Source organism: Peromyscus maniculatus, chromosome 7, assembly GCF_049852395.1.
Source record: "Peromyscus maniculatus bairdii isolate BWxNUB_F1_BW_parent chromosome 7, HU_Pman_BW_mat_3.1, whole genome shotgun sequence".
Lineage (NCBI taxonomy): Eukaryota > Metazoa > Chordata > Mammalia > Rodentia > Cricetidae > Peromyscus > Peromyscus maniculatus.
The window spans coordinates 85,813,209-85,837,817 of record NC_134858.1 but is presented as its reverse complement, the minus strand read 5'-3'; the positions used below and the strand labels follow the sequence as shown (position 1 = coordinate 85,837,817).

Sequence of the window (24,609 nt, the reverse complement as noted above, 5' to 3'; positions counted from 1 at the left end):
TCTGATAACTTGATTGAAGTTAAATATTATTTGCAAGTTAATGCTGTTTCTCTCTCAACATATGATTTCCCTCAGTGTCATATGCAAGAAAATGTAGCTTGAGTCTTCCTAGAGATTTCTATAGTAAAGTTTTTAAACTTGTATTTCTTTCTTCTCAATCCAGGCCCTCTGTCCTTCCTCCAAATATTTTTATATCTGTTCTTTTTCTTTCTTTGTCTTAGTTCACATATACTAGTGGTGTGCCTGCGTGTATGCATGTGCATCAGTGTGTTCCTATTGTCCACAGAGGAGGGCTTCAGGCACCCTGAACCTGGAATCACAGCATGTGAATTGTCGGGCCTGCCGACAGTCAGCTGGGTAGCTGGGTGGAGGCATGCGGATTGAAGAGACGATGACGAAGACAGAAAAGAGTCGAGAGGTCTGCCGGTCAATGCCAGACAGCCCTGAATTTATTTCACAACCAGCTTATGTACAGTCTTGAAGGACAGAGTTAGAACAATGCTCAGCACAGGCATTCAACCACTATCTATCCTGCCTTGTGTCAAGGAGCAGGCAGTTTATTTTCTATCTCAATGTACCTCTGGCTGGCATCAGCAGCCTGCATCTAGCTAGATATTATGTTCCTTCTTGTGGGCTAATCAGGACTTTCTCACAGCCCTTTAAGGAGGCTCTGTGGGCTAATCAGAACTTTCTCACAACCTTGGAGCAAACAAGCTTGAAGTTATAGACTCAGAATAGACTTCATATTCAAACTGGGAAACTGAGTCAGTTGTGGGCTCCCACAGTGAATGCTAGAAGATGAACATGAGTCCTCTTTTAGAACAAGTGCCCTTAACTACTGAGCTGTCTCTCCAGATTGAAGGACACGGTTGCACAACAGTGGCACATGCCTGTAATCTCAGCCCATGGCAAGCAGAAGCAGGAGGGGTCAATTCAAGGCCAATCTGATCTGTGTAAGGAGTTCCAGGCCACCTAAGAGTGCAGACAAAACCCTGTCCCCAAAGTATAAATACAAAATGAAGGAACTTTAAAAGGGGGCCAGAGAGATTGCTGCTCCCAGCAATGAGAGTTGGATCCCAGCACCCAGGAAGCTCACAGCTACCTATACCACCATCTCCAGGAGATCCAGTGCCCTCTTCTGCTTCCATGAGAACCTGCATCCACAGGCATCAGACATACCCAGAGACACACAAGAAAATAATAATAATAATAATAATAATAATAATAATAATAATAATAATAAGCCAAGGGTAAAAAAGAGGGCTTGGGATAGAGGATAGTGGTAGAGCATGTGTGAGGGTGGAGCTTCAACCTCCTGCTCCACAGAATGAAATGAAAAGAATGGCCAGTCTGGCACAGGATTCACTTCTTTGTATATCAATTCAACTGACTCTGTGTCTTAGGCTGCATTAACTGTATGTGAAGAAGTTGGAACTCTTGAGTTCAAGGCTCAACTGCTCACTAACCCATGCTCACTGACTTGTATTTGAGTCCATTATCTCAGAGGGAAAGCTGAGCTCCTAACACTGATAGTGTGAGATGTAAATGTGCATCATGGAGCACAATTCCCCAGGGCAGCTAGGGTTAGGATACATTGTGTGTAGAATTTGCATGGACAGAGAGAAGTTGCACATGCCCACAGATCCTAAGAATCCCAGCTCCTGGGCCCATAAGGTGGGAGTGAGCAGGTCATGGAGTCAAGGGAGTGCTTAATGTTCTGGAGGAGACTGGCGTAATTTGGAGATGGCACATGCTTGACTCTGCCAGGTGAACATGGGCCTCAGAGATATTTGTGACTGCGATTGCCATTCTTTCTCTGTCCCTTCCCTCTGTTCTTCAGAAGCAGTGTGAGCATCTCCACCCCAACTCTATCTCCTAGCAGGTTTAAGACCAATCTTTGTCTTTCAAAGGAATTGGAATCTAAAAGTAAGAAAACTGATTCCAGAATCCTCCAAGACACCAGGTTCTGGCTCTGGTCACACCTTCTGTCTACCAGCTTTTTTTTTTTTTTTTTTTTTTTTTGGTGTTTCGAGACAGGGTTTCTCTGTGTAGCTTTGGAGCCTGTCCTGGAACTCACTCTGCAGCCCAGGCTGGCCTCGAACTCACAGAGATCCGCCTGCCTCTGCCTCCCTAGTGCTGAGATTAAAGGCGTGCGCCACTAACGCCTGGCCCTACCAGCTCCTTCTGATGCAGTGGTTGAGACGCCTCAGCTGCAGCCTATGAGCAGAACTGCCTGCATATGCAGTGGAGGATTCATCTGCACAGGCACTCGGATATCAACTGTAGGGGAGTTAATATCACACACACACACACACACACACACACACACACACACACACACACACACAGAGGTTTGCACACATAGTCCAGGAAGGCAGCATGGACAGATCCTTAGACCTTGTCAGAAATCCAGCTCCAGGCCCCACCCTGTAACACAAAATCTAAATGGTCTTTTAATTAAAAAAAAAAACAAACCTGGAGCCAGATATTGGGGTAAATGCTGAGAGATCAGAGAGACAAAGGAACAAGTCACTGCCACGTCTCACCTCACCAACTCATGAATCTTCTGACTGAAATCCTCTGAGTCTTCAGCCAGAAGGCCTTCAGCCAAAGAGGGCCTTAGTTCCTGTCTCCTCACGCCTTATATACCTTTCTCCACCCAGCCATATCACTTCCCTCCTAGTGCTGGGATTAAAGGAATGTGACTCCCAAGTACTGGGATTAAAGGTGTGTGCCACCACTGCCTGGCTCTGTTTCTCTCCTAGACTGAGTCAATCTCATATAGTCCAGAGTGGCTTTGAACTCACAGATCCAGACAGATCACTGCCTCCTGAGTGCTAGGAATAAAGATGTGTGCCACGACTGCATGACCTCTATCTAGTAGCTTGTTCTATTCTCTGATCTTCAGGCAAATTTTATTAGGGTACACAATATATCACCACATTTCCTCTTTTTTGTCTAAAATAATAAAAGGTTATAATTAGTACAAGAAAAACTATATACAATATATACAGTCAAGAATTACATTAACAATGTCCAGTCCATTAACATTTGACAAATTCAGAGAAAATACTCCATAATTTATCCTATTTTGGTGAGTCCCAATTGTTGTACCTAATTCACGTTCTATCCTAACTTGCATTACCAACCCAAAACTATCTTTTGATGTCTTTCAAACCTATACACTTTACCACCCAGGCCACTGAACCACTTTGACGTGACACCTAGGTAACTTTTGTTTGGATTAGAGTTTGAAACTGCTTTTACGTTGCCCAGTTTCCCAAGTAACTGCCCAGTGGTAGCACTCTAGTGGAACACCAACCTCTCCAGATGTGCAGATGTTCTGTCACCTCCCACCCCCGTCGCTGTCGTCCCACAGGAGCTCCTCCCTATGGCTGCCTACTCAGGTTGGAAACCCTCACTTGCTTCCATGGGTCATGGTGTTTGTCATGTTCAAAAGCCCAGGATCATGTTTTCTCCTTCCTTCCAATTTGATGATAGCTGTGTGGGAGGATACATTCTTCTCAGCAGCCCGTGGAAATTCCTCCAAAACTGAGGACATGTTAAGGCACTCTCTCAACAAATATTGGAAGTTGAAATAACCTGTGTATTCTATCTGACCAGGATAGAAAAAGATGGGTATCAATAGTAATAGAAACTGAACAAAGTAGGCAAACTCATGGAGACTGTTCAACACAGTATCAGATAATAATTTAATCACTATGGGATCAATAAGGAAATAAAGGATTCCTAGAATTGAATGAACATGAAGGCACAACATACCAAAATCTTTGGGATATAACGAAGGCAGTCCAAAAGGAAAGCTTATAGTGCTCAGTGCCTACATCAAAAACAAGTGATCTCAAATTAGTAATTTAATGATGCATTAAATTTAATAATGATTTTACCCTTGGAAAGAAAAAAGAAAAAATCATAACAACAGTAGAGAAGAAGAAACACCCAAAATCAGGGCAGAAATTAATGAAAAACAAACATTAAAGAGTACAAAGAATAGGTCTGGAGAGATGGCTCAGAGGTTAGGAGCACTGCTGCTCTTCCTGAGGTCCTGAGTTCAATTCTCAGCAACCACATGGCAGCTCACAACCATCCGTAATGAGATCTGGTGCCCTCTACTGGCCTGCAGGGATATATGCAGACAGAACACTATATATATAATAAATAAATCTTTAAAAAAAAAAAGAAAGAAAGAAAAGGAAGGAAGGGAGGGAGGGAGGGAGGGAGGGAGGGAGAAAAAAAAGAAAGAGAAAAAGAAAGACAAAGAATTACCCTGGCACACACTTTTAATCCCAGCACTCAGGAGGTAGAGCCAAGCAGATCTCTGAGTTTGAGGCCAGCCTGGTCTACAGAGTGAGTTGAAGGACAGCCAGAGCTACAGAGAGAAACTCTGTCTTGGTGGGGGTGGGGGGAGCTCAAATTTGAAGCCTTGAGTATTGGACAGTTTCCTCTTTTTCTTTTTATAGCTGAACATTAATTTGGCATTTTAAGAAAGGTCACCACTATACCCTAATATTGTTGTGTGATATTTTGATTGTGTTCTGACAAATAAAGCTTGCTTGAAGTCAGAGGGCAGAGCTAGCCACTAGCTGACCAAAACTAACTATAGAGGTTTGGAGGACTGTAAACAGAGAGGAGACAGGAAGTGGTAAGGCGGGGCTGAGAGAGGATCTGGTCTCTTTTGGACAAATAGAAGGAGTAGGAGGCAACTGGCGGCTGCTCCCTGCTCCTCTGGTCCTTCAGGTTCTTACCCTGATATTTGACTCCCGATTTCTTATTAATAAAAATTAGATTAATGCTTCACCAATACACAACATTAACCATGCTTTAATTACCTTGCATCTGTGTGCATGTGTCAAGGCAGCATTGCGAAGGTCAACTTTGGGGAATCAGCTTTTTCCTTCCACCCTGTGAGTACTGAACTCAGGTCATCAGTCTTGGCAGCAAGCTTTTAGACACTAAGCCATCTCCCTGGCCCTAGTCATGCCTTTTGTTAATGCTAAAAAGAACACGGAAACTCCATGAAATACATCAGATCGTTTTTTGTGGCTAGCCTGGGCTGGCCCGGGGCTTACATTTCTGCTCTAGGAATCACAAAAGAGCTATAGGACCTGGGCAAGCCACCATCTCTCCAGAAAATTCCCACTCTCAAGTCCTAATGCCTTACAGACACTTCCCCCCCCCCCACTGCCCGCAGGGGCTCTACATTTGCTTAGTTGGCAAACGAGTTATTGTTGTTTCAAATGTCCTCAATGTAAATAGCATCCTGGACACTTGTCTGAAGATGTTCCCTCAGATTCCCAATATGTTCCTACAATGCTGCTCCCACTGGGATGGCAAAGCATGTTATGTATCTGAGTGGTACAATGGGCGCCTAAGATGTGTGAGACCCTGGATTATGTGCTCAGCACCGAGAAGCAAAAATGGATTAACCGTAAATCAATCCGTAAGAGCAGTGGGGAGATAGTAGAGAGGGACGGTTGGAGGACAGAAGGAAGGAAACTGCTTGGTTGATTCTCGACAGCTAGCAAATCACCTCCTGTCCCAAGCCCTTAGCTTCTTCCATCTTTGAAGAAGGTTCTGGACCCTGCTCACCTGCCTCCCTATGTTCCCTCTGCTGCCCTTATTTCCTGGGCCTCCAGCAGGTGGTATTCTGCTTTCTCTTTGGATGGTAGGTGCTTAGGGCTCACCCAGAGGTAACATCCTTGGGGCACTTCCCTCCGAGGTCCAATCCCAGGCTTTTCATGAGGAATACCATCAGGCTCCTCATGGCATTTAGCACTGAAGTAATTTCGCAGATCCTAGGATCCATATGATTCCTACCAGGCTAGAACTTCCTAGAAGGCAGAGCCCTCCCTTCTGAAGAGGCTGAAGGTTATCTCAGTCAACCTCCCAGATACCTTCAGAGAGGGCCAGAGAGAACTGGACCCTGGCAAGGAGTGCCTCTGCCCACCCAAGGAGCAAAGCTTTTCCTATAGCCCTCAAAATTATTATATACACTTCAAAAGTATATGCACTTAAAGACAGAAATACTAACCCTTAGGAGGACTGTGATAAGGATATTGCATATCCTGTACTGTTAACTAAGGAGGAAGGTTAAGAAAACAAACAAATCATTAGCAGTGTACAAGATATGCAGTGTCGATATCACAGTCCCTGTTAAGGCTCCCTGGCATGGCCTTGATGTCTGAGAACCCTCTGTTTCCACAGAGAAAGATAAGGAGAAAAGCACAGCCATAATCCTCAGCGATAAGACCTGAGCCACCTCACTAGAGGGACAAGACTCAAGTTTGAGACGCCTGGCTGCCTTTGTTTTCTCTCCCTATGGAAGTTGCTGGCTTAAAGGTGAGGTAGAACACAGGTTCTTAGGGCTCAAATCCATCATTTTCTCAGCTTGCCGGCTCTGGGAATAAAATAGTTTAAAGATTCAGTCGCTGTGTTTTGCTTTAGTTTGGTTTGCCCCGTGTGAGGTGAAGCAGGGTCACTTACAATTGATGACTTGATTTCCTTAAGTGTCCAAGGCTTCTAATTAGCCTTGGTTATTGTTACTGTTGTTAGCCATTTTGTTTGGCTTTTGTTAAGGAAAGCAGTGTGAAGGCCTAGACTTGACTTTCAGGCTCTACCTTAGGGAAAGGGCCACCAGCTCAGACAACCTGCTGTACTCAGTTCCAGAAAGGACCTCAGCAATGTGCCATGACAACTGGAATGGATACAGGGCAGTATCCTCCTGCAGACATCCTGTCTGCAGTTTAGGCCCTTGAAGATGTCTAGATAATCTTGCTGGGCAGTCCAGATAATCCTATTCAGCGGGTTGTAGTTCCCTGCTAAAAGTCTAACCCAATGGTTGCAAATGTAATTTCTTGCCCAAAGTCTAGACCAATAGTTCCAAAAAAAAAAAAAAAAAAAAAAAAAAAAAAATCACCTTGCCCCTTCTACCCAATCCCAAGTTGTCAATTCCCAACTTGTGGTTTTTCCCTATAAACACCTGGGCTCATGGCCACTGCCACATTTCCTTCCATCTGCCATGTGGTGGTCCAGGTTAAACCTGAATAAAAGGACCCTTATGTGCTTGCATCGGAAACCGCTCCTTGGTGGTCTCTGGGGGTTTTGAGAAGCGGGTACAACAGTAGTATTGGGGGTTTTTTTTTGGTTTTTTTTTGGGGGGGGGTTGGTTTTTCGAGACAGGGTTTCTCTGTGTTGTTTGGGTGCCTGCCCTGGATCTCACTCTGTAGACCAGGCTGGCCTCAAACTCACAGAGATCCCCCTAGCTCTGCCTCCTGAGTGCTGGGACTAAAGGTGTGCGCCACCACCGCCCGGCCCTTTGAACTTTCTTAAAGCATTCTTGTTTTTGTTACTAGGGCTGAAAATCCTTTCATGGGCCACATATTTGGATTCACAATATTTTCTTGAATTTCCCTTTTTCTATGTGCTAGCGCACAAAATTCTCAAGGGCGAGGTCAACCTTTGCAGTTGTGGGAGGGGTTCGGTGTGTTGGGGGCTGGGAACTGAGTACATACAGAGCTATTCCCTCCCCGTCTGCAAGGTCAGATTTTGAACCCTGGATTCTCAATGCCGCATTGAACTTCACGCATCAGTTAACATTGCCACACACACCTCTTTCATTGTCAACTGATCCTTTCCAGGGTGCTTGAGCAAGCACCGAAGAAAATACTGCACCTACCAGCTGAGAGAGAGAGAGAGAGAGAGACAGAGAGACAGACAGACAGACAGAGACAGAGAGACAGAGACAGAGACAGAGAGAGAGGAGAGAGAGAGAGAGAGAGAGAGAGAGAGAGAGAGAGAGAGAGAGAGAGAGAGAGAGAGAGAGAGACTGTTGCTACTGTCACTGAAGGAAAGTGGTAACAGCTGCCCAAAGTGAGGGGTTTTTGTTGTTTTCTGGTAACAGCTGGCGAAGTGAATGAGGTTTTTTGTTTTTTGTGGTGCTAGAGATTGAAGGTAGAGCCTCAGCATGCTGCCAAGCAGGTGTACCGCCACAGTTCATACCATGGGAGCTTTGTTCCTGACTGCCTTTAGAATAACAATTTGCCCCTAGGAATTTCCTACAAACATGTTGGCAAAACAACAGTATTCAATGAGTTCAGCAAGCCTGGAAAGACAAAAGGTCAGGACTATCCAAAGGCCCCAGCAGAGAGCACTAATTAAATAGAGTATCTGACGGTATGGAAAGAAGAAAATTATCTATAATTGACTAACTCTGCTGGATGATGATGGATCATGCCTATAATCCCAGCATCCAGAGGTCTAAAGCAGGAGGGTTGCCACAAGTTCAAGGCCAGACTGGGCTACATACACAGTGAGACCCTGACTCAAAAAACAAACAGGGATGGCAAGGCAGCTCAACAGGTAAAGGCATTTGCTGCCAAATCTGATGATCTGAGTCTTAAACCCAGAACCTACAGGTGAAAAGAGGGATCCAGCTCCAGCAAGGTGTCCTCTGATCCCTACACATGTGTAGTAGTATTATACACACACACACACACACACACACACAACACATAAATACCACTGTTGTTGGTTTTTATCTTACTCTTAGCCCTTTGCTCTTTTGGGGGGGCCTGCCACCTAGCTCCCAAATAAATCACACAGAGGCTTATTCTTACTTATAAATGCCCAGCCTCAGCTTGGCTTGTTTCTTGCCAGCTTTTCTTAAATTATCCCATCTACCTTTTGTCTCTGGGCTTTTACCTTTCTCTATTTCTGTATATCTTACATTCACTCTTACTATGTGGCTGGGTGGCTGGCCACTGGCATCTGGCTATCCTTGTTCTCTTGCTCTTCTTTTCCTCACAGATTTCTCCTTCCATTAATTAATTCTTTCTGCCTGCCAGCCCTGCCTATTCTTTCTCCTGCATCGATATTGGGCCATTCAGCTCTTTATTAGACCAACAGGTGTTTTAGACATGCACAGTAACACAGCTTCACAGCGTTAAACAGATGCAACACATCTTTGCATCATTAAACAAATGTTCTATAGCATAAACAAATGTAGCACACGTTAAAATAATATTTTATAATAAAATAATACCACTTTTTAAAAACCCCTGGAAATGTATACAGGAAAATAAAACTTTTCATTGCTGGGAGGAAAGAATGGATGAACATGAGATAGCAAAGAGTCTTTTCTATCATTTTTGTGTGTGTGTGTGTGTGTGTGTGTGTGTGTGTGTGTGTGTGTGTGTGTGTTCGAAATGTATGTCTATATGGGAGTGAGGATAAGTGTGTGCCATGGTATATATGTGGAGGTCAGAGTTCAACTTGTGAAAATCAGTTCTTTCTTTCCACCAAAAGGGTCCCAGGAATTGAACTCAGGCAATAAGGCTTGACAGCAAGCACTTGTATGCTATGAGTCATCTCACCAACCCCATTAGGAATTTGACCCACTTGAATGCAGTATTTGTTAAGCTTCTGATTTTCTTACCTTTGCAGTGCTGAGGAATGAGGGCAGGCTTGAGCATTCCAGGAAAGGACACTACCTACCACTTGGTCACATACCTAGCCCGGGTAGTGTTTGTTTCAAATGTATGTAAATTTAAAACTAAGTCGTGTATGGAGGAGGGCCAGTTTGATTGTTTTAGCATCCCCAGAAAACAACATTAGAGAGGCTGCATTCTTACTGCACATGTGAGTATAGTAAGTAAACCAAGCCAGCCTCAAAGACAGACTGTGCCTGTTTTCTCTCATTTGCAAATTCTTGATTTTTAATTATTTTTTTTTTTGTTTTTGGGGTTTTTGTTTGTTTGCTTTGTTTGTTTTTTGTTTCGAGACAGGGTTTCTCTTTGTCCTGGCTGTCCTAGAACTCGCTCTGTAGACCAGGCTGGCCTCGAACTCAGAGATCTGCCTGCCTCTGCCTCCCGAGTGCTGGCATTAGAGTGTACCACCAATGCAGTATCAACCATTTTTTCCTTAGTCTCCATTTTCTGCTGTGTTCCACTATTTTCCTCATGTTTTAAATGTTGACAAATCTCCAGGAATATCCTGTCTAATACTGTTTCATTCAAAATGTGTCTCTTCCCTGAAACTGAGGTGTCGCAGCCCACAACCCACCCCACACCACGTGATCTACTCCGTGCAGTGTCTGGATTCTGACATTCCATCCAATGACTGCACCATAAAGGGACACAAGATCCTCCTGTATTGATAGAATTCTGCAAGGCAGGCTGAGTTTTTGGGGAGGTTGAGGGGATGTTTGAGACAAGGTTTCTCAGTATTGCTCTGGCTGTCCTGGAACTTGCTCTGTAGACCAGGCTGGCCTCACACTCAAAAGATACCTGTCTGTGTGCCTCTGCCTCCCCAGTGCTAGAATTAAAAAATATGCACCATCAAGGCAGGCTCAGAGTTTTTTAGTAATCAAGAGTGGAAACAAATTTCTCTCTTACACTCCAAATAGTAAGTCTTCCATCTGTGTTTAGTTACTTAAAATCAAAGATGTACTTGCTATAAAAATTATCAGTTCCTGAGGAAAACATAAAAATTTTTTTGTTGTTGTTCAAAGTGACCTTGAACTCACTATATAACTAAGGATGACCCTGAATTTTTTTTTGTTTTCCAAGACAGGGTTTCACTGTGTAGCTTTGAGCCTTTCCTGGATCTCGCTCAGTAGACCAGGCTGGCCTCGAACTCAGAGATCCGCCTGGTCTGCCTCCCAAGTGCTCAGATTAAAGGCGTGTGCCACCACCGCCCGGCGACCCTGAATTTCTAATCCTATTTCTAGCTCCAAAAGAGTTGAGTATTAGGTGCTACCTTGTCAAATTTTTGAAGTGCTTTGGAATCGAATCCACAGCTTCATGGATGCTGGGTAAACTCTACCAATTCTCCTACATTCCCATCCCCCCACCAAGCCTGTTTATGTGTTTGTTTGAAGTCATGGTCTCCTGTAGCCAAAGCTGACCTCCAAAAGTAGCTCACAATGACCTCAAACTCCTGACCCTCCTGCCTCTCCCTTTCAAGTGCTGGAATTACAGGCATGTACCACCAGGCCCAGTTTAAAACAGGAACTAGAGAGATGCCCCAGAGCAGTAGTTGCTCTCACAGAGGACCTGGGTTTGATTCCCAGCACCTGCAAGGTGGCTCCTAACTCCAGTTCCAGGGAATCTGATGCCTTTTTCTGACCTCCCAGGCACCAGAAACACAAATGGTACACAGGCATACACACACACACACACACACACACACACACACACACTTATACACATAAACTAAAATTTAAAAATACAATAATTAAAAAACAATCAAAACCAAAGTTTTTATTTCCTTCAAAATATCCAAATGGTCCAGAAAGCTCAAGCCAGAATTCTCAAGGGTGAGATTCAAAATGCTACTGTAGTGAATGATTGGTAACTTAGCAAGCCAAATGTGCATTTATTTGTCCTTCCAGGGACCCACAAGATATATGGCATGTAATGACACATGAAAACTGTATAAGGGACATCTATGGTATTGTCTTTGAGTGTTCCATGATAGGACCCTTGGAGGAGGTATTCGGGCTAGAATCCCTCCTTTAGACCCGAGATAGGAGAAGTCTAGCCCATTCAGGCACTGGAACAAGAACAGTCTCTCATTTCTGGACTCTTGTGGCTAGGTGGTGGTGCACATGCCTTTAATCCCAGCACTTGGATGGCAGAGGCAGGTGGATCTCTGTGAGTTCGAGGCCAGTCTGATCTACAGATCAAGTTCCAGGACAGTCAGAACTACACAAAGAAACCATGTCTTGAAAAAAAACAAAATAAAACAAAACAATGTTTATTATGGGGCTGGAGTGATGGGTCAGTGGTTAAGAGTACTTGTGCTTTTGCAGAGGATTTGGAGTCAGTTCCCAGAATCTACCTGGTAAACTAATAACCACCTTTTCCAGGGGAGCCAACACCCTCTTCTGACAATGTACACACATGATATACCTATATATGCATATACAAAACCTATATACACCTAATAAAAACTTAATTAAAGAAAGAAAAAATGTTTATTGAATACAGGCGTGGTGCTCATACCTATAATCCCAATAGTCAGGAGGCTGAGGCAGGAGGATTGATTTTTGAGAGTCTGTGCTACAGTAAGAACCTGCCTCAAAAGGAACAAAAATAAAATATAAATCAATGACAATACCTATAGGTATATATATCTCAATGTTGATATATATATATGTATATATATATGGAGTATATATGTATGGTGATATGAATATATATCTCAAAGGTCTGTGTGAATTTATCTCATTGGTGATATGTGTATATGTAGATATTTGTATATGTATGTATATGGTGATATATATCTCTCAATGGTGATACAAATGTAGTGTATGCATATACATGTGTGTATATGGTGATCTGACCACTGTTGTGTCGGATATCCTGATTTGACAGAGGTTCAGCACAGCTGTAACTCATCTGTTCCTTTCTGCAACTCTTATCCTCACAGACTGAAGCCTGAAGCACAATGCTGAAAGATTTAAAGACAGGCAGTCTGTGTTGTGTCTTTATCGTACTGTCCGTAATTATTTTACACTATACTCTATGACCTCTTTTTCTTAATTGCCTTAAATTCATATTCTAGTGAAGAAAAGGTAAAAATGAACTGCTAACACTGTCAGGTTTGTGAATGTCAAGAAGAAATACAAAGCTAACGTTAGGGAGGGGCTCCCAATAGAGATAAATATACATCACAAAGAGCATAACTAGCTTCCGGTGTCCCCTGTTCCCAGCACTCAGGAGGCCAGGGCAGTAGGGTCTCTGTGAGTTCAAGGATAGCCTGGTCTACCATACAAGGAGTTCCAAGCCAGCCGGGACAATAGTGAGCCCTTGCCTGAAAACAAAAACAACAGCAGCAACAACAACAACAACAAAAACTTCAAGTAATTATCTTGGTATCTGGAGGAAGTAAGAATAGGGTGGAGCAGAAAATGAGGCCTATTAGACACAGGTGAGATTACTTAGAGCCTAATAGGAAAAAAGGGAGTTTGGATTTTTTAATTGGAAGGGAAAATTCAGTGAATTTGGCACTGGGTGTGGAGGCACACGCATATAATCCCAGCACTTGGCAAACAGGGGGACAAGAGGATCATGAGTTGAGGGTCTTCCTGAGCTACACAACAAAATGTTTTCCTTACTGATCACAAAAGGGAAAGCAGTTGTTTTATGGACACACTAGGTTTATCTCAACAGATAAAGGGTTTTCTTTCATTACTGTCAATCTCTGCAAGATAGTATTAGTTGCCACATGGGGTACTTGTTTCTAAGTACCCTACATATACATGTACTTGTTTACGAACACATATATATTTTTATTTTGAGATCGGGTTGTAAGGGCCGGGCGGTGGTGGCGCACGCCTTTAATCCCAGCACTCGGGAGGCAGAGCCAGGCGGATCTCTGTGAGTTCAAGGCCAGCCTGGGCTACCAAGTGAGTTCCAGTAAAGGCGCAAAGCTACACAGAGAAACCCTGTCTCGAAAAATAAAAAAATAAAAGAAGAGAGATCGGGTTGTAACCCAAATTGGCCTACAAATTGCTTTGTAGCTGAGATGGGCCAAGAACTCCTGATCCTCCTGCCTCCCAAGTGCCTAGAGACCCTGCATACATTTAAATTAAAGGTAGATGGAGGGAAGGGGGGCGGGGTAAACAACTTGCCTAAGGCTATAGAGCCAGAAAGCTTCCTAAAGTGGGGTTTATTTCGGGTTAACTATCAGATTAGTTGCTACTGGGGTAAACTGCTGTACCTGCTCTGGTGTCTCTTCAGCCGTCAGAAGCTCCGCTTTCCCTTTGGTGCCTAACGCAACAATGCACAACCCATACCACAACTTAGAGAGCACTTCACAACAGGGTGAGTGCAGAAACTGAAAGATGCCACAAACTAAGACAGGAAGAGGTGGTGGCGCACACCTTTAATTCCAGCAGCACTCAGGAGCCAGAGCCAGGCAGATCTCTGTGAGTTTGAGGCCAGCCTGGTCTACAGAGCAAGATCCAGGGCAGGCACCAAGACTGCACAGAGAAACCCTGTCTCAAAAAAACAAAACAAAAACAAAAGATTCCACAAGCTGTATTCTGTTAGGTCATTTACAAGCAATCAAAGGGCTCTTCCGTATCTTAATGATGGTGTGCTCAAGTGATGTTTTACATCAGTGCCTTTTAGAGCTATTGTTCTTCATGATATTCCGGGTGAGTTCCAGACAGTATGCTACATACTTCCCTGGGATTTCAGTTAAGTGACAAGTCCTAAGGGTTAAGCTTAAGGATCACACCTTCGTGGTGCATCTACTCTAAAATTGTGACCTTCAATCCATTAGATACAGCATCAAGAAACTATGTGATTATTTAAATTTTACTATTTATTGGCAACCTTGGAAAGAGATATTCTCAGAACTCACTGCAAAGCTGGGATCCAGAAATATCTCGTTAGACGATAAAGGCTACAACAAAGTTAGAAACCACGACAGAAGCACTCCAATACTCTGGAAACTGGCTTCGCTCTCAACACTGGCCTAGTTCCAGGGTCTTCATGGCTTCCTCCAGCTTGAGCATTCCTGCATGAGAAACACCAATAGGAGGATTAAGTGCTGTGGAACAATAGGAGCCCTCACCCTTCACCCGCCTCATTCAGCATCTTTTTGTGGACTTCTAATTAGAGTCTAGCATCCTGGGTCTGGAACCAGGCACCACTGGGCCAGTTCTAACGTTCTCCTAGGAAGCCTGAAGATGGGGGAGGGATGGGACAGAGCCACCTCAGATAACCCTGCCCAGAGGGACCAATCCCTACCCCCGCCCTTACCTTAGACTCACCTCTGGAGCCCCGAACCACCAAAAGATTCTCAGAGACAGCCCAGAGACCAAGGGGGTCCCTGGTGATGCCCAAGACAAGCCACCCTTAGGGTCATGCAAGCCGTGGAGCCGCAGTGAGGCGGGAGGAAAGAGCAGTAGAGGGATGGGGCTGCTCCACCAAGCCTTGGTTCCGAGTCTCACCTCTCTCCTGGCGCAGGCGGCACCTCTCAGCCATGGATTGAAGCATCCATTTGGCCCGAAGCTTGTTGTTGTGAGAGCCATAAACTAAGACCTCGGTGAGTTCGGAAGATTCCAGAGTCTTCAGCTCGAACATGGCCTGGCTCACCTGCTCGATGTAAGGGATTCGAGATCCCTGTGGGCCTGTTGGAGAGAGGAAATGAGCGCTCCAGGCCAGGGAGCCTAGGCCTGAGCTGAGCAGCGGGGTCAAAACTTGCCACTCACCAAACAGAGAATTTAGCAGCGGAGTCTGGACTTGGAATACTTCTGGATCTTGCAGATCTTCGGGAATTTTCACCCATGGCGGGATATCTGTACGGGTCGGGTGGCTTTCCATCTCCGTTGCTCAGAAGCAACCAGTTTCCAGCGAAGACTAGTGTAGGCTTAACCTTGTGGCCCACAGCCCCAGCGCTCAGAAAGCTTAGCACTTGTGGGGGCGGTGACTGGCTAGACCACGCCCACTAGGGCCCTCCCCCTTCGGGGCTTGATCTCACTGCTTGCGCCCTCCAGCTGTGCTCCCTGGGAGACAGCGCCAGCCCACCACCAGCCCTGCCCAGCTGTCCCAAGCTAACTAGGGCTGTCCCGTGTTACTGCCTTGTTCTTGGGAATAGAATTTGGTGCTAATGGCCTTCCTCTGGGAAATAATTGAATGAGCCTGAACCCTGAAAAGCGGGAATCCACACTGGAAGGTTTGAGGACCTCCTAAAAGGCTATGGTTTTCCCCATCCAGAAGGAATCGGATCCCGGGGTGTCATTTTGTGGGGTGCCTGAGCAACCTCCAAGAAGTCAGCTATAATTTTTGTCATTTAATAAAAATGAAAACAAAATTTGGGGATTCATTCTTTTCACTAAAACCTCACAGTGCCCTTAAAGTGTGCCCACGATCTTCCTTGAAGGTCTAATTTGGACGTTTTGCACTGACCTGGGTTCCAAAGCTCATCTCACGTGTGCCTTGCCTGGCCACTCCACCCCAAATTGGTCTAGGCTTCAGAATATCCTCTGAATAAATTTGGTTTATTCATTATTTAAAACAGTACTTCAGTCAAATTTGAAGGCACGTAGTGGGTTCACTGCTGTGAAGGCGATTTCAGTGTTTTATGGTTTGTGATGAAGCCTGGTTTCCCCAGGCCCAGCACAGCCTGGTATCATGGAAAGTCCTTCCAGCTGGCTATTAGTAACAGTTTAAAGCAAAGTTTTTTTTCTTTTTTCTTTTGTTTTTTTTTGGTTTTTTTTGTTTTGTTTTGTTTTTTCAAGACAGGGTCTCTCTGTGCAGCTTTGCGCCTTTCCTGGAACTCCCTTTGGAGACCAGGCTGGCCTCGAACTCACAGAGATCCACCTGCCTCTGCCTCCCGAGTGCTGGGATTAAAGGTGTGCCCCACCACCTCCTGGCTGTTTTGGTTTTTTTCTTTGTTTGTTGTTTTTGAGTTAGGGTTTCTCTCTGTAGCCCTGGCTGTCCTGGAACTCACTCTGTAGACCAAGCTGGCCTTGAACTCACAGAGATCCGCCTGCCATTGCCTGGGTCTAGAGGTGTGTGCCACCACAGCCCAGCTTGGTTTAACTAGCATTAACAAGTTAGAAAACAAAACAAAACAAAACAAACAAACAAACAAAAACACAAAAAAACAAAACAAAAACAAAAAAAAGCCAAACATCTAAGCCAGGCGGTGGTGGCATACGCCTTAAATCCCAGCACTCAGGAGGCAGAGCCGGGCGGATCAATGTGAGTTCGAGGCCAGCCTGGGCTACAGAGTGAGTTCCAGAAAAGGCACAAAGCTACACAGAGAAACTCTGTCTCGAAAAACCAAACCACCCCCCCCCCCAAAAAAAAAGTTAGAAAATGATCACCAATAGCTAAAAATTGTTGAATGGATGTGAGTGGAGACTAGGTATTTAAAAGGTCTGGAAGTCTTAGGACTTTGCTTTACAATAGAGACAATGAGACAAAGGGACAGACCACTTGTTTATCAACTGTGATGTAAACAAAGAAAGTCAGGGGGGCTTTAGATTAAAGGGACAGTAAAATGCTGTGCAAGCATTCTTGACTCAGAGACTATATCGATGTAATGGAAAAAACAAATATGGACTATATTACCGAGTTGTTTAGAAATTTCTACAGAGTGGCTGGGATGAGCACTTGGGAGGCTGAGGTAGGAGGGGCCTGAGTTCAAAGCCAGACTGAGCTACGTTGTGAGACCCCCGTCTCAACAACACCAAAAAAGAGGGTGCTTGAGAGATGGCTCAGTGGTTAAGAATGCTGTGTGGGGGTATGCGCATGTGAGTTTCGGTAGTTAGGGAAGCCAGAGGTCAGATTCCCTGGAGATGGAATTACAGGATCACATACTAAGGACCCAAATCTGGGTCTTCTGAAAGCAATACGCCCTCCTAACTGCTGACACCTCTCCAGCTCCAAAACAGAGCCAAGTATCTGTACTCTCAACTCCTCTGGGGTTTCCATTCTGTTTTAAGTTTGTGTGTGTGTGTGTGTGTGTGTGTGTAGAAGGTTACTGAATGAAAAAAAGAAATAGAAAGGGAAGGCCATGACTGCTCCTAGGTGTGATGGAGGAGAAGGTTTACTGTAGATGTGTGAGAGAACACAGGAGGGCCATCGGGAGAGTCCAGCAGAGTGGACATGTCCTGAGCCATGTTGGGGATGGGAGGGAGCAGCGGCCCACCAAGAAAAACAGCCTGGGCCAAGGGACTGGCTAAGAGAGTAGACAAAAAAGCCAGGTAACAAAATGGCTGGATTATACAGGGAAGGGCAGCTGGGGGAAGAGCCGCCTAGCCCCTGGGCTGGAGAAGTCTTGGGTGTTGGGTAGGGTATGCCAGCCAGCCAGCCATAGCCTATAGCAGGTAGGGACTTCGGGACCCACTTTGATATGTTAAATAGGCACCTCAGCCATTTGTCCCAGGTTTGAACCCTAACTGTTACAAGTGTGGAAGAAGAGGTCAGGAAAATGGAGAAGCTGGTTCTCTCCACCCAACGTGTGGGTGATCCTGGTCCTTGAACTCAGGTAGTCAGACTGGGACAAGTGCCTCTCCCCCCTGAGCAATCTCAACCACCCCTTGAAAGGTTTGTTGTTATTCGAGACAGGGTTTCTCTGTCCTGCCCTGGCTGTCCGGGAACTTACTCTGTAGACCAGGCTGGTCTGGAACTCGGAGATCTGCCTCTGATCTTGCCTCTGCCTCCTGGGTGCTAGGATTAAAGACGTGGGCCACCAGGCCCAATCCTTTGAAATGTTTTAATGAAAGAGAAAATGAAAGTATTATACAGCACCAGGTGGCTAATAAAAAGAAACTTTAAGGGAGAGTGCCTAGCCCATCTCCCCTCTGAGAACTTTCCTCATAATTTCTAAATTTTCATCCCCAATTTCTTTGAAAGGAGAGGCAACATAACACCTTAAAAGCACTGGTAAACTGGACTTTTATGGCTTCCATCTTAAAAACCTATAAAAGGCAAATCCTGCACAGATTGTGTGCGCGCGCGCGCGTGTGTGTGTGTGTGTGTGTGTGTGTGTGTGTGTGTGTGCGCGCGCGTGCACGCGTACACGCGTACACATGAGTGTGTTTTAACAGGATCTCATGTAGCTCGTGCCGCTACGCTGGTCTAACTCCCTCTGTAGCTAAAGACGTTCCTACCTCCACCTCCCCTGTGTTGGGATTAGGAATTACAGGCCTGGGCCACCAATCCGGGCCTGTCTGTTTTTGCTTCACCCCAGGGCCATTCTCAAGAGGTTTCGAAAGGCTAAGTTCAGCAACAAGAAGGGACATTATTTCAGGTGCTGGGAGACTTTTGCCAACTGTCAGACACATTCTACACCTAGTACCCAAATAATCCAAAGGTGGATCGTCTAGAGGCCTAACTGGTGGATATGATGCTTGATGAGGGGGCCAGAAAGCGAAGGCAGAGGGAGGGCCCTGACACCTACATCTACTCAGACCATTGGGGCATGTCACAGAGAAAGCCTCTCCAGGGACTGGAGGCCCCATTTTCATGCCATTCTCTCTCTCCCTAGCTCAGCTCCCCAGCTTCTGTGCCAAAAGGTGAAGGCACCACTCTTCTCTCAGAGACTATCCTGCATGGCTAGTGTCACACACACACAGATGAGTACAGGAACCCTGAAGCCTGAAACCTTGATCCCGGGCCTGCCTCATTACCACAGGACACACTGAATTTAGCTGACGGTGTCCACAAACCACCTGGTGCGAAGTACCAGCCAATCCTGACTCCTTTGGAAATGCCCTCCTAGGAAAGACTTTGAGTTGGGTGAAGGCAAATGACTATGTTTGGGAATCCTTGATTCTTACTCCTGGAGCTAACAGGGGAGACTTCTGGTGGCCAAGGTATGCTAAGACAGGTGAGGCCAACTAACACTTTTTTTTTTTTTTCATACCCTTGAGTGTTTGGACAGCGTCTATGTCTGTGCACCATATTCATGCCTGGTGCCCACAGAGGCCAGAAGCGAGAGCATTCAGTCTCCCAGAACTGGAGTTTGATTTTGAGTGGCTATGTAAGTGTGGGGAACTGAACCTGCATACTCTAGAAGACAAGCAAGTGCTCTTAAGTTCTGAGACATCCTTCCCACCCCCTCACACTACTCTCCTGGCTCATCAGGCTGAGACAGAGTTCCCCCATCATCCTGGGTAGTTTCGTGTCAGCTTGACACAAACTAGTCATCTGGGAAGAAGAACACTCAATTGATACCTCCATAAGATTTTCCTGTGGGCAAGTCTGTAGAGCATTTCCTTAATTAGTGATTGGTGGGGGAGGGCCCAGCCCACCGTGGGTGGTGCCACTCCTGTGCAGGTGATCATGGGGTGTATAACAAAACAAGCTGACCAGGCCATGAAGAACACGCCAGTAAGCACCACTCTTCCATGGTCTCTGTATCAGCTCCTGCCTTGAGTGGCTCCCTGTTGCCCAGGACGTCCTCTCAAGCTGGTTTGGTCCTGGTGTTTTATCACAGCAATAGAGACCCTGAGACATCCATGGAGGTCCTTGAGGTCACCACAAACACACTCCTTGTTGTTCCCAGAAGCTGCCACTCAGTATGTTTTCTGGGGAGTCCATGAGAATGGAAGCTAGCACTATTTTGATCTGTGGAAGTCTCCAGCAGTCATTCCTCGTGGTTCTGTTTCTGCCCTAGACATTGGGAAGAGTGGAGTCAGCTGGTTTTGTTTCTCCCTTGTGCCAAATGTTTAGAAACAAGAGCCTAAAAACATTCAGTCAAGAGTGGCAAATGGTCTATTACCTGCAAAGAAAAAGGGGAGCATCATTTTCTCTCAGCAGCCAAGTGCTCTAGAACTCTGTTACTGTCTTCCCTGGGGCAGGTAGGACCTCTAGCCACCAGTATCAAAACCCTACCCAGGAACCCAGCAGCTCAGGTGCTTTCCGGATGCTGTAGCACAGGAATGTATGTATACACACACCCTCTCATACACAAAGTATGTTATAAAGCTCACAAAAAAAAACTAACATTGGCAAATGGATTATAAGGAAACACATTTATATTAGGTGTTAATGTTTTAATTTCTCTGGATACCACAACAAAACACAAAGTAGACAGCAGAAATTCATCTCTTTAATTCTGGGAGTTAGAATTCCACACCGGAGTTGTTAATCACTAGGTTTGGTGTCTGGGTCCACTCAGGTCACCACATGGTCTTTCTTCTGTGTTCCCACCTTTCTCCACATTTCCTTTTCCTGTGAGGATGTGTTCACAGGTATCGTGATAGAATTTAATTTTATATTCACTGCCTCAAAAAAAAATTTTGTTTCCAAAGCCAGACATGCCTTTAGTCTCAGTACTGGACAGGCAGAGGCAGGTAGATCTCTGTGAGTTCAAGACCAGCCTGGTCTATAAAGCAAGTTCCAGGACAGCTAGGATTGTTACGTAGAGAAGCTGTGTCTAGAAAAATCATAGAAAGAGAGAAAAAACTCTGTCTTAAAAAACCAAACAAAAAAAAAAATTTCCCCTGACACTTTTTTTTTTGCATATGGGTGGTTTGGCCCCATGTGTATCTGATCACCACACTATTGCATTGTCCAGAAGAGGGCCTCAGTTCCCCGGACCCGGAAATCACTGTGAGCCAACAAACAGGTTCTGAAACTGAAACCCTGGTCTTCTTGAAGAGCAGCAAGTGCTTGTAACTCCTGAGTCATCATGTCAAGGCTCTATCTGGGGGCTGGAAAGATGGCTTGGTGGCTAAGAGCACTCACTGGTTGCTCTTCCAAAGGACCCAGGCTTGATTCCCAACACCCACATGGAGGCTAATAACTGCTTGTAACTCAAGTTCCAAGAGGTTCTGATGCCCTTTTCTGGCCTCTGCAGGCACTGAGCACATATGTGGTACACAGACATACATAGGTACAGGCAAAACATCTGTACACATTAAAAAAAAAAAATTAAATATGCAAAGCTACACAGAGAAACCCTGTCTCAAAAAACAAAAAATCCAGAAGTTACTGGAAAAAATGTTTTAAGCATTACTCTATTAATAATGCTTTATCAATCTGCTTAATAGATAAAATATTTGATTTTTTTAATAAAATTCACACCAAGAAAAAAGTATGATGAATCTCTGTGAGACAGAAAGCAGGATCCTCTATTCCTAACACATGGGGCAGAGCTAGAGACACAGGAAGCATAAATGGCTTAACAGCATCAAATAAAAATGCATACAGGCTAAAATTTTGAGGGGTAAGAGCATGAAGGTACTGTTAATAATGGATTACTGTCTGTTGTATAAATCTGCACGGATTAATCAAATCTACCTTTATGTTTACCAAGCTCAATCCCAAGTAGCATGTGCACACACACACACACACACACACACACACACACACACACACACTCTCTAGAATTTAAAGCCAGGGGGAAAATGAATTTGAAAATGAATAAAACAAGCCAGTGTTCAATTAGAAAGACCTCACTTCTGTGTGTGTGTGTGTAAATCATCTGTAAAGAGTTAGAACACCTTATTATCTATCAAAGGGAAAAAATATCCAACCAACCATAACTTTGTCTAATTCCACAGAGTTCATGCACCATTATTTTTGAGACAGCATCTCCATGTATATAGCTCTGGCTAGCCTGGAACTTGCTATGTAGACCAGGCTGGGCTTGAACTCAGATCTGCTTGGCTCTGCCTCCTCAGGGTTACAGGCCTGTGCCCCCAGGCCATTTGCACCAAGAATTCCACTTCCTGAGGTGGAGACAGCAAGAGTCGGTACGGTCCTGCAGACTGACCATCCTGGCGTCCTGGGGAAAGGAAAGCTGCATGGTCCATGAAGAACGTGTGCCACATCATCACTACGTTGTGTGAAAGACATTTCCTGAGGTGACACAGTACACAGTCTACTCACCCCAGAAAGGGAACCCACAACAGACCAAAGTCATAACTGCACCCGTCCTGACTGGTGAACCAATGACTTTAATTGGAGTTCCAGGAGTATGGGTAAGGGTGGATTACAGGATGACTGAATCAGCTGTAGCACTTAGAAGGCCACCCAACATGGGTGACAGGAAAGCTGCAACCTGGGGCTCTTACTACAACTCCTACACGTAGCCTGACAGGTCCCAGGAGCTGCTCTTGGCAGCTCAACTGGCCAGTCTCCTCGAGCCGGTGCTCCCTGCTGCTGCTTCTCACAGGGATTGGTGAGCCTTGCAAGTTTCAGTGTTCCCAGACAGAGGAAGTTTGTTTTCCTCCTCAATGTCCCCACCCTCTAGAGAATGCTACAATTTGAAAGAAACTGCTAGAAAACACGGGGACGGCCAGCTCTGAGGCCTATGACCTCAGCCTGTAGAAGTATATTCCCTGAGATTTTTGTGATGTGTGACTTCGTAGACATTACACCTCACGACTGGGAAACTCCCTGAGCCATACACACCTGCGGGCCTCCAAGTTAAAGGGCAGCTATAAATGATTGCCCTAAAGGAGTGCTTCAGCAGGCTGAGCTGGTTACAAATGCAAATCAATGCATCCTCTCACTGGGAATCCAGAGGCGAGGCCTAGGGACTTTGAGGAGCTCCTAACGTGAATTTTTGTTTTTGTTTTTTGAGACAGGGTTTCTCTGTGTAGCTTTGCTCCTTTCCTGGAACTCACTCTGTAGCCCAGGCTGGTCTCAAACCTGGCTCTGCCTCTCGGAGTGCTGGTATTAAAAGCATGTGCCGCCACCACCACCCGGCTGTGAATTCTTGCACACCTTAAACCAGTGGTTCTCAACCTTCTTAATGCTGCAATCTTTTAAATGCAGTTCATGTTGTGTTGACCTCCAACCGTAAAAATTTTGTTGCTACTTCATAATTTTGCTGTTACGAATCTGAAAAAAATCTGATGTGCAGGTTATCTGATATGTAAACCCCAAAGAGACCCACAGGTTGAGGACCGATGCCTTAAATCAACTAGGTAATCGGGAATCGAGCAGAAGAGGTGATTGTAGGAGCCAGAGGGGTCAAGGACAAGAAAACTCACAGAATCAACTAAAACCCAGGCTCATAGGGGCTTCACAGAGACTGAACCAACAACCAGGGAGACTGCATAGGACCTAGGCACTGTGCATACATGTTACAGTTGTGAAACTTGGTCTTCTTGTGCACTCCGAATAGTGGGAGCAGGGGTGGTCTTTGACTCTTGTGCCCGCTTTTGGGACTCTATTCCTCATACTGAGTTGCCTCATCTAGCCTTCAAGTAGATCTGCCTTGTTTGGTTGATATCCATGGAAGGCCTGGCCCTCTCTTGAACAGGAAGAAGAGTGGATGGGGGGGAGGTTGGAGGGTGAGGGAGGAGAGGAAGGAGGGGAAACAGCCGGAAGGTTGTTTAAAAAACAACAACAACAACAAAAAACCAGGAAAAAAGTACAAAGGGGCCGGACAGTAATGGTCCAAGCCTTTAACCCCAGCACTCAGGAGGCAGAGGCAAATGGATCTCTGTGAGGCCAGCCTGTCTACAAATCGAGTTCCAGGACAGCCAGGATTATTACAGAGAAACTCTGTGTGTGGGGGTGGGGAGGAGTACAAAGGGGGTAGGGAGCTGGAGAGATGGGTCAGTGGTTAAGAGCACTGAGGAGAACCTGGGTTCAATTCCCAGCACCCACATGGCAACTCCACCTCCAGCGGAATCTGACACTCTTACACAAACATACCTACAGGCAAAATACCAATGCACATTACCAAAGAACTTGGGAGGTAGAAGCAGACAGAACTGGGTTCAAGGCCAGCCTTGTCTACTAGTTCCAAGGCAGCCAAGGTCTACATCAAGACACCCTGTCTCAATAGCAACGAAGTACAAAGGCAGGAAGAGTTTACAGCGTAATGATGTCCTTTTGCCTAACTACAGGGGTAACTCGGGCAAAATGATGATTGCTTGAGCACAGGAGTTAGCCAGCCTGGGAAACCATTACCCCATCTCAAACACTTAGAGAACCATTTTAAGGCTGCTGGTGGTGGTGGTGGTGGTGCTGCTGCTGCCTAATCCCAGCACTTGGGAGGCAGAGGCAGGCAGATCTCAGGGAGTTCGAGGACAGCCTGGTCTACAAAGAGTTCCAGGACAGCCAAGACTGTTACACAGAGAAACCCTGTCTTGAAAACAAA

General features: G+C 45.4%; 1 protein-coding gene across 1 annotated transcript; it reads right to left on the bottom strand.

Moving 5' to 3' along the window:
- Positions 1 to 14,364: 14,364 nt before the first annotated feature.
- Dppa5 (developmental pluripotency associated 5) lies at positions 14,365 to 15,467 on the bottom strand. The gene is made up of 3 exons (XM_006995091.4): positions 15,245 to 15,467; positions 14,984 to 15,163; positions 14,365 to 14,547 (listed from the first exon to the last, which is right to left on the bottom strand). The coding sequence occupies exons 1-3, from the start codon at positions 15,354 to 15,356 to the stop codon at positions 14,495 to 14,497; spliced, it is 345 nt and encodes a 114-aa protein (XP_006995153.1). The 5' UTR covers positions 15,357 to 15,467; the 3' UTR covers positions 14,365 to 14,494.
- Between the last annotated feature and the right edge of the window lie 9,142 nt (positions 15,468 to 24,609).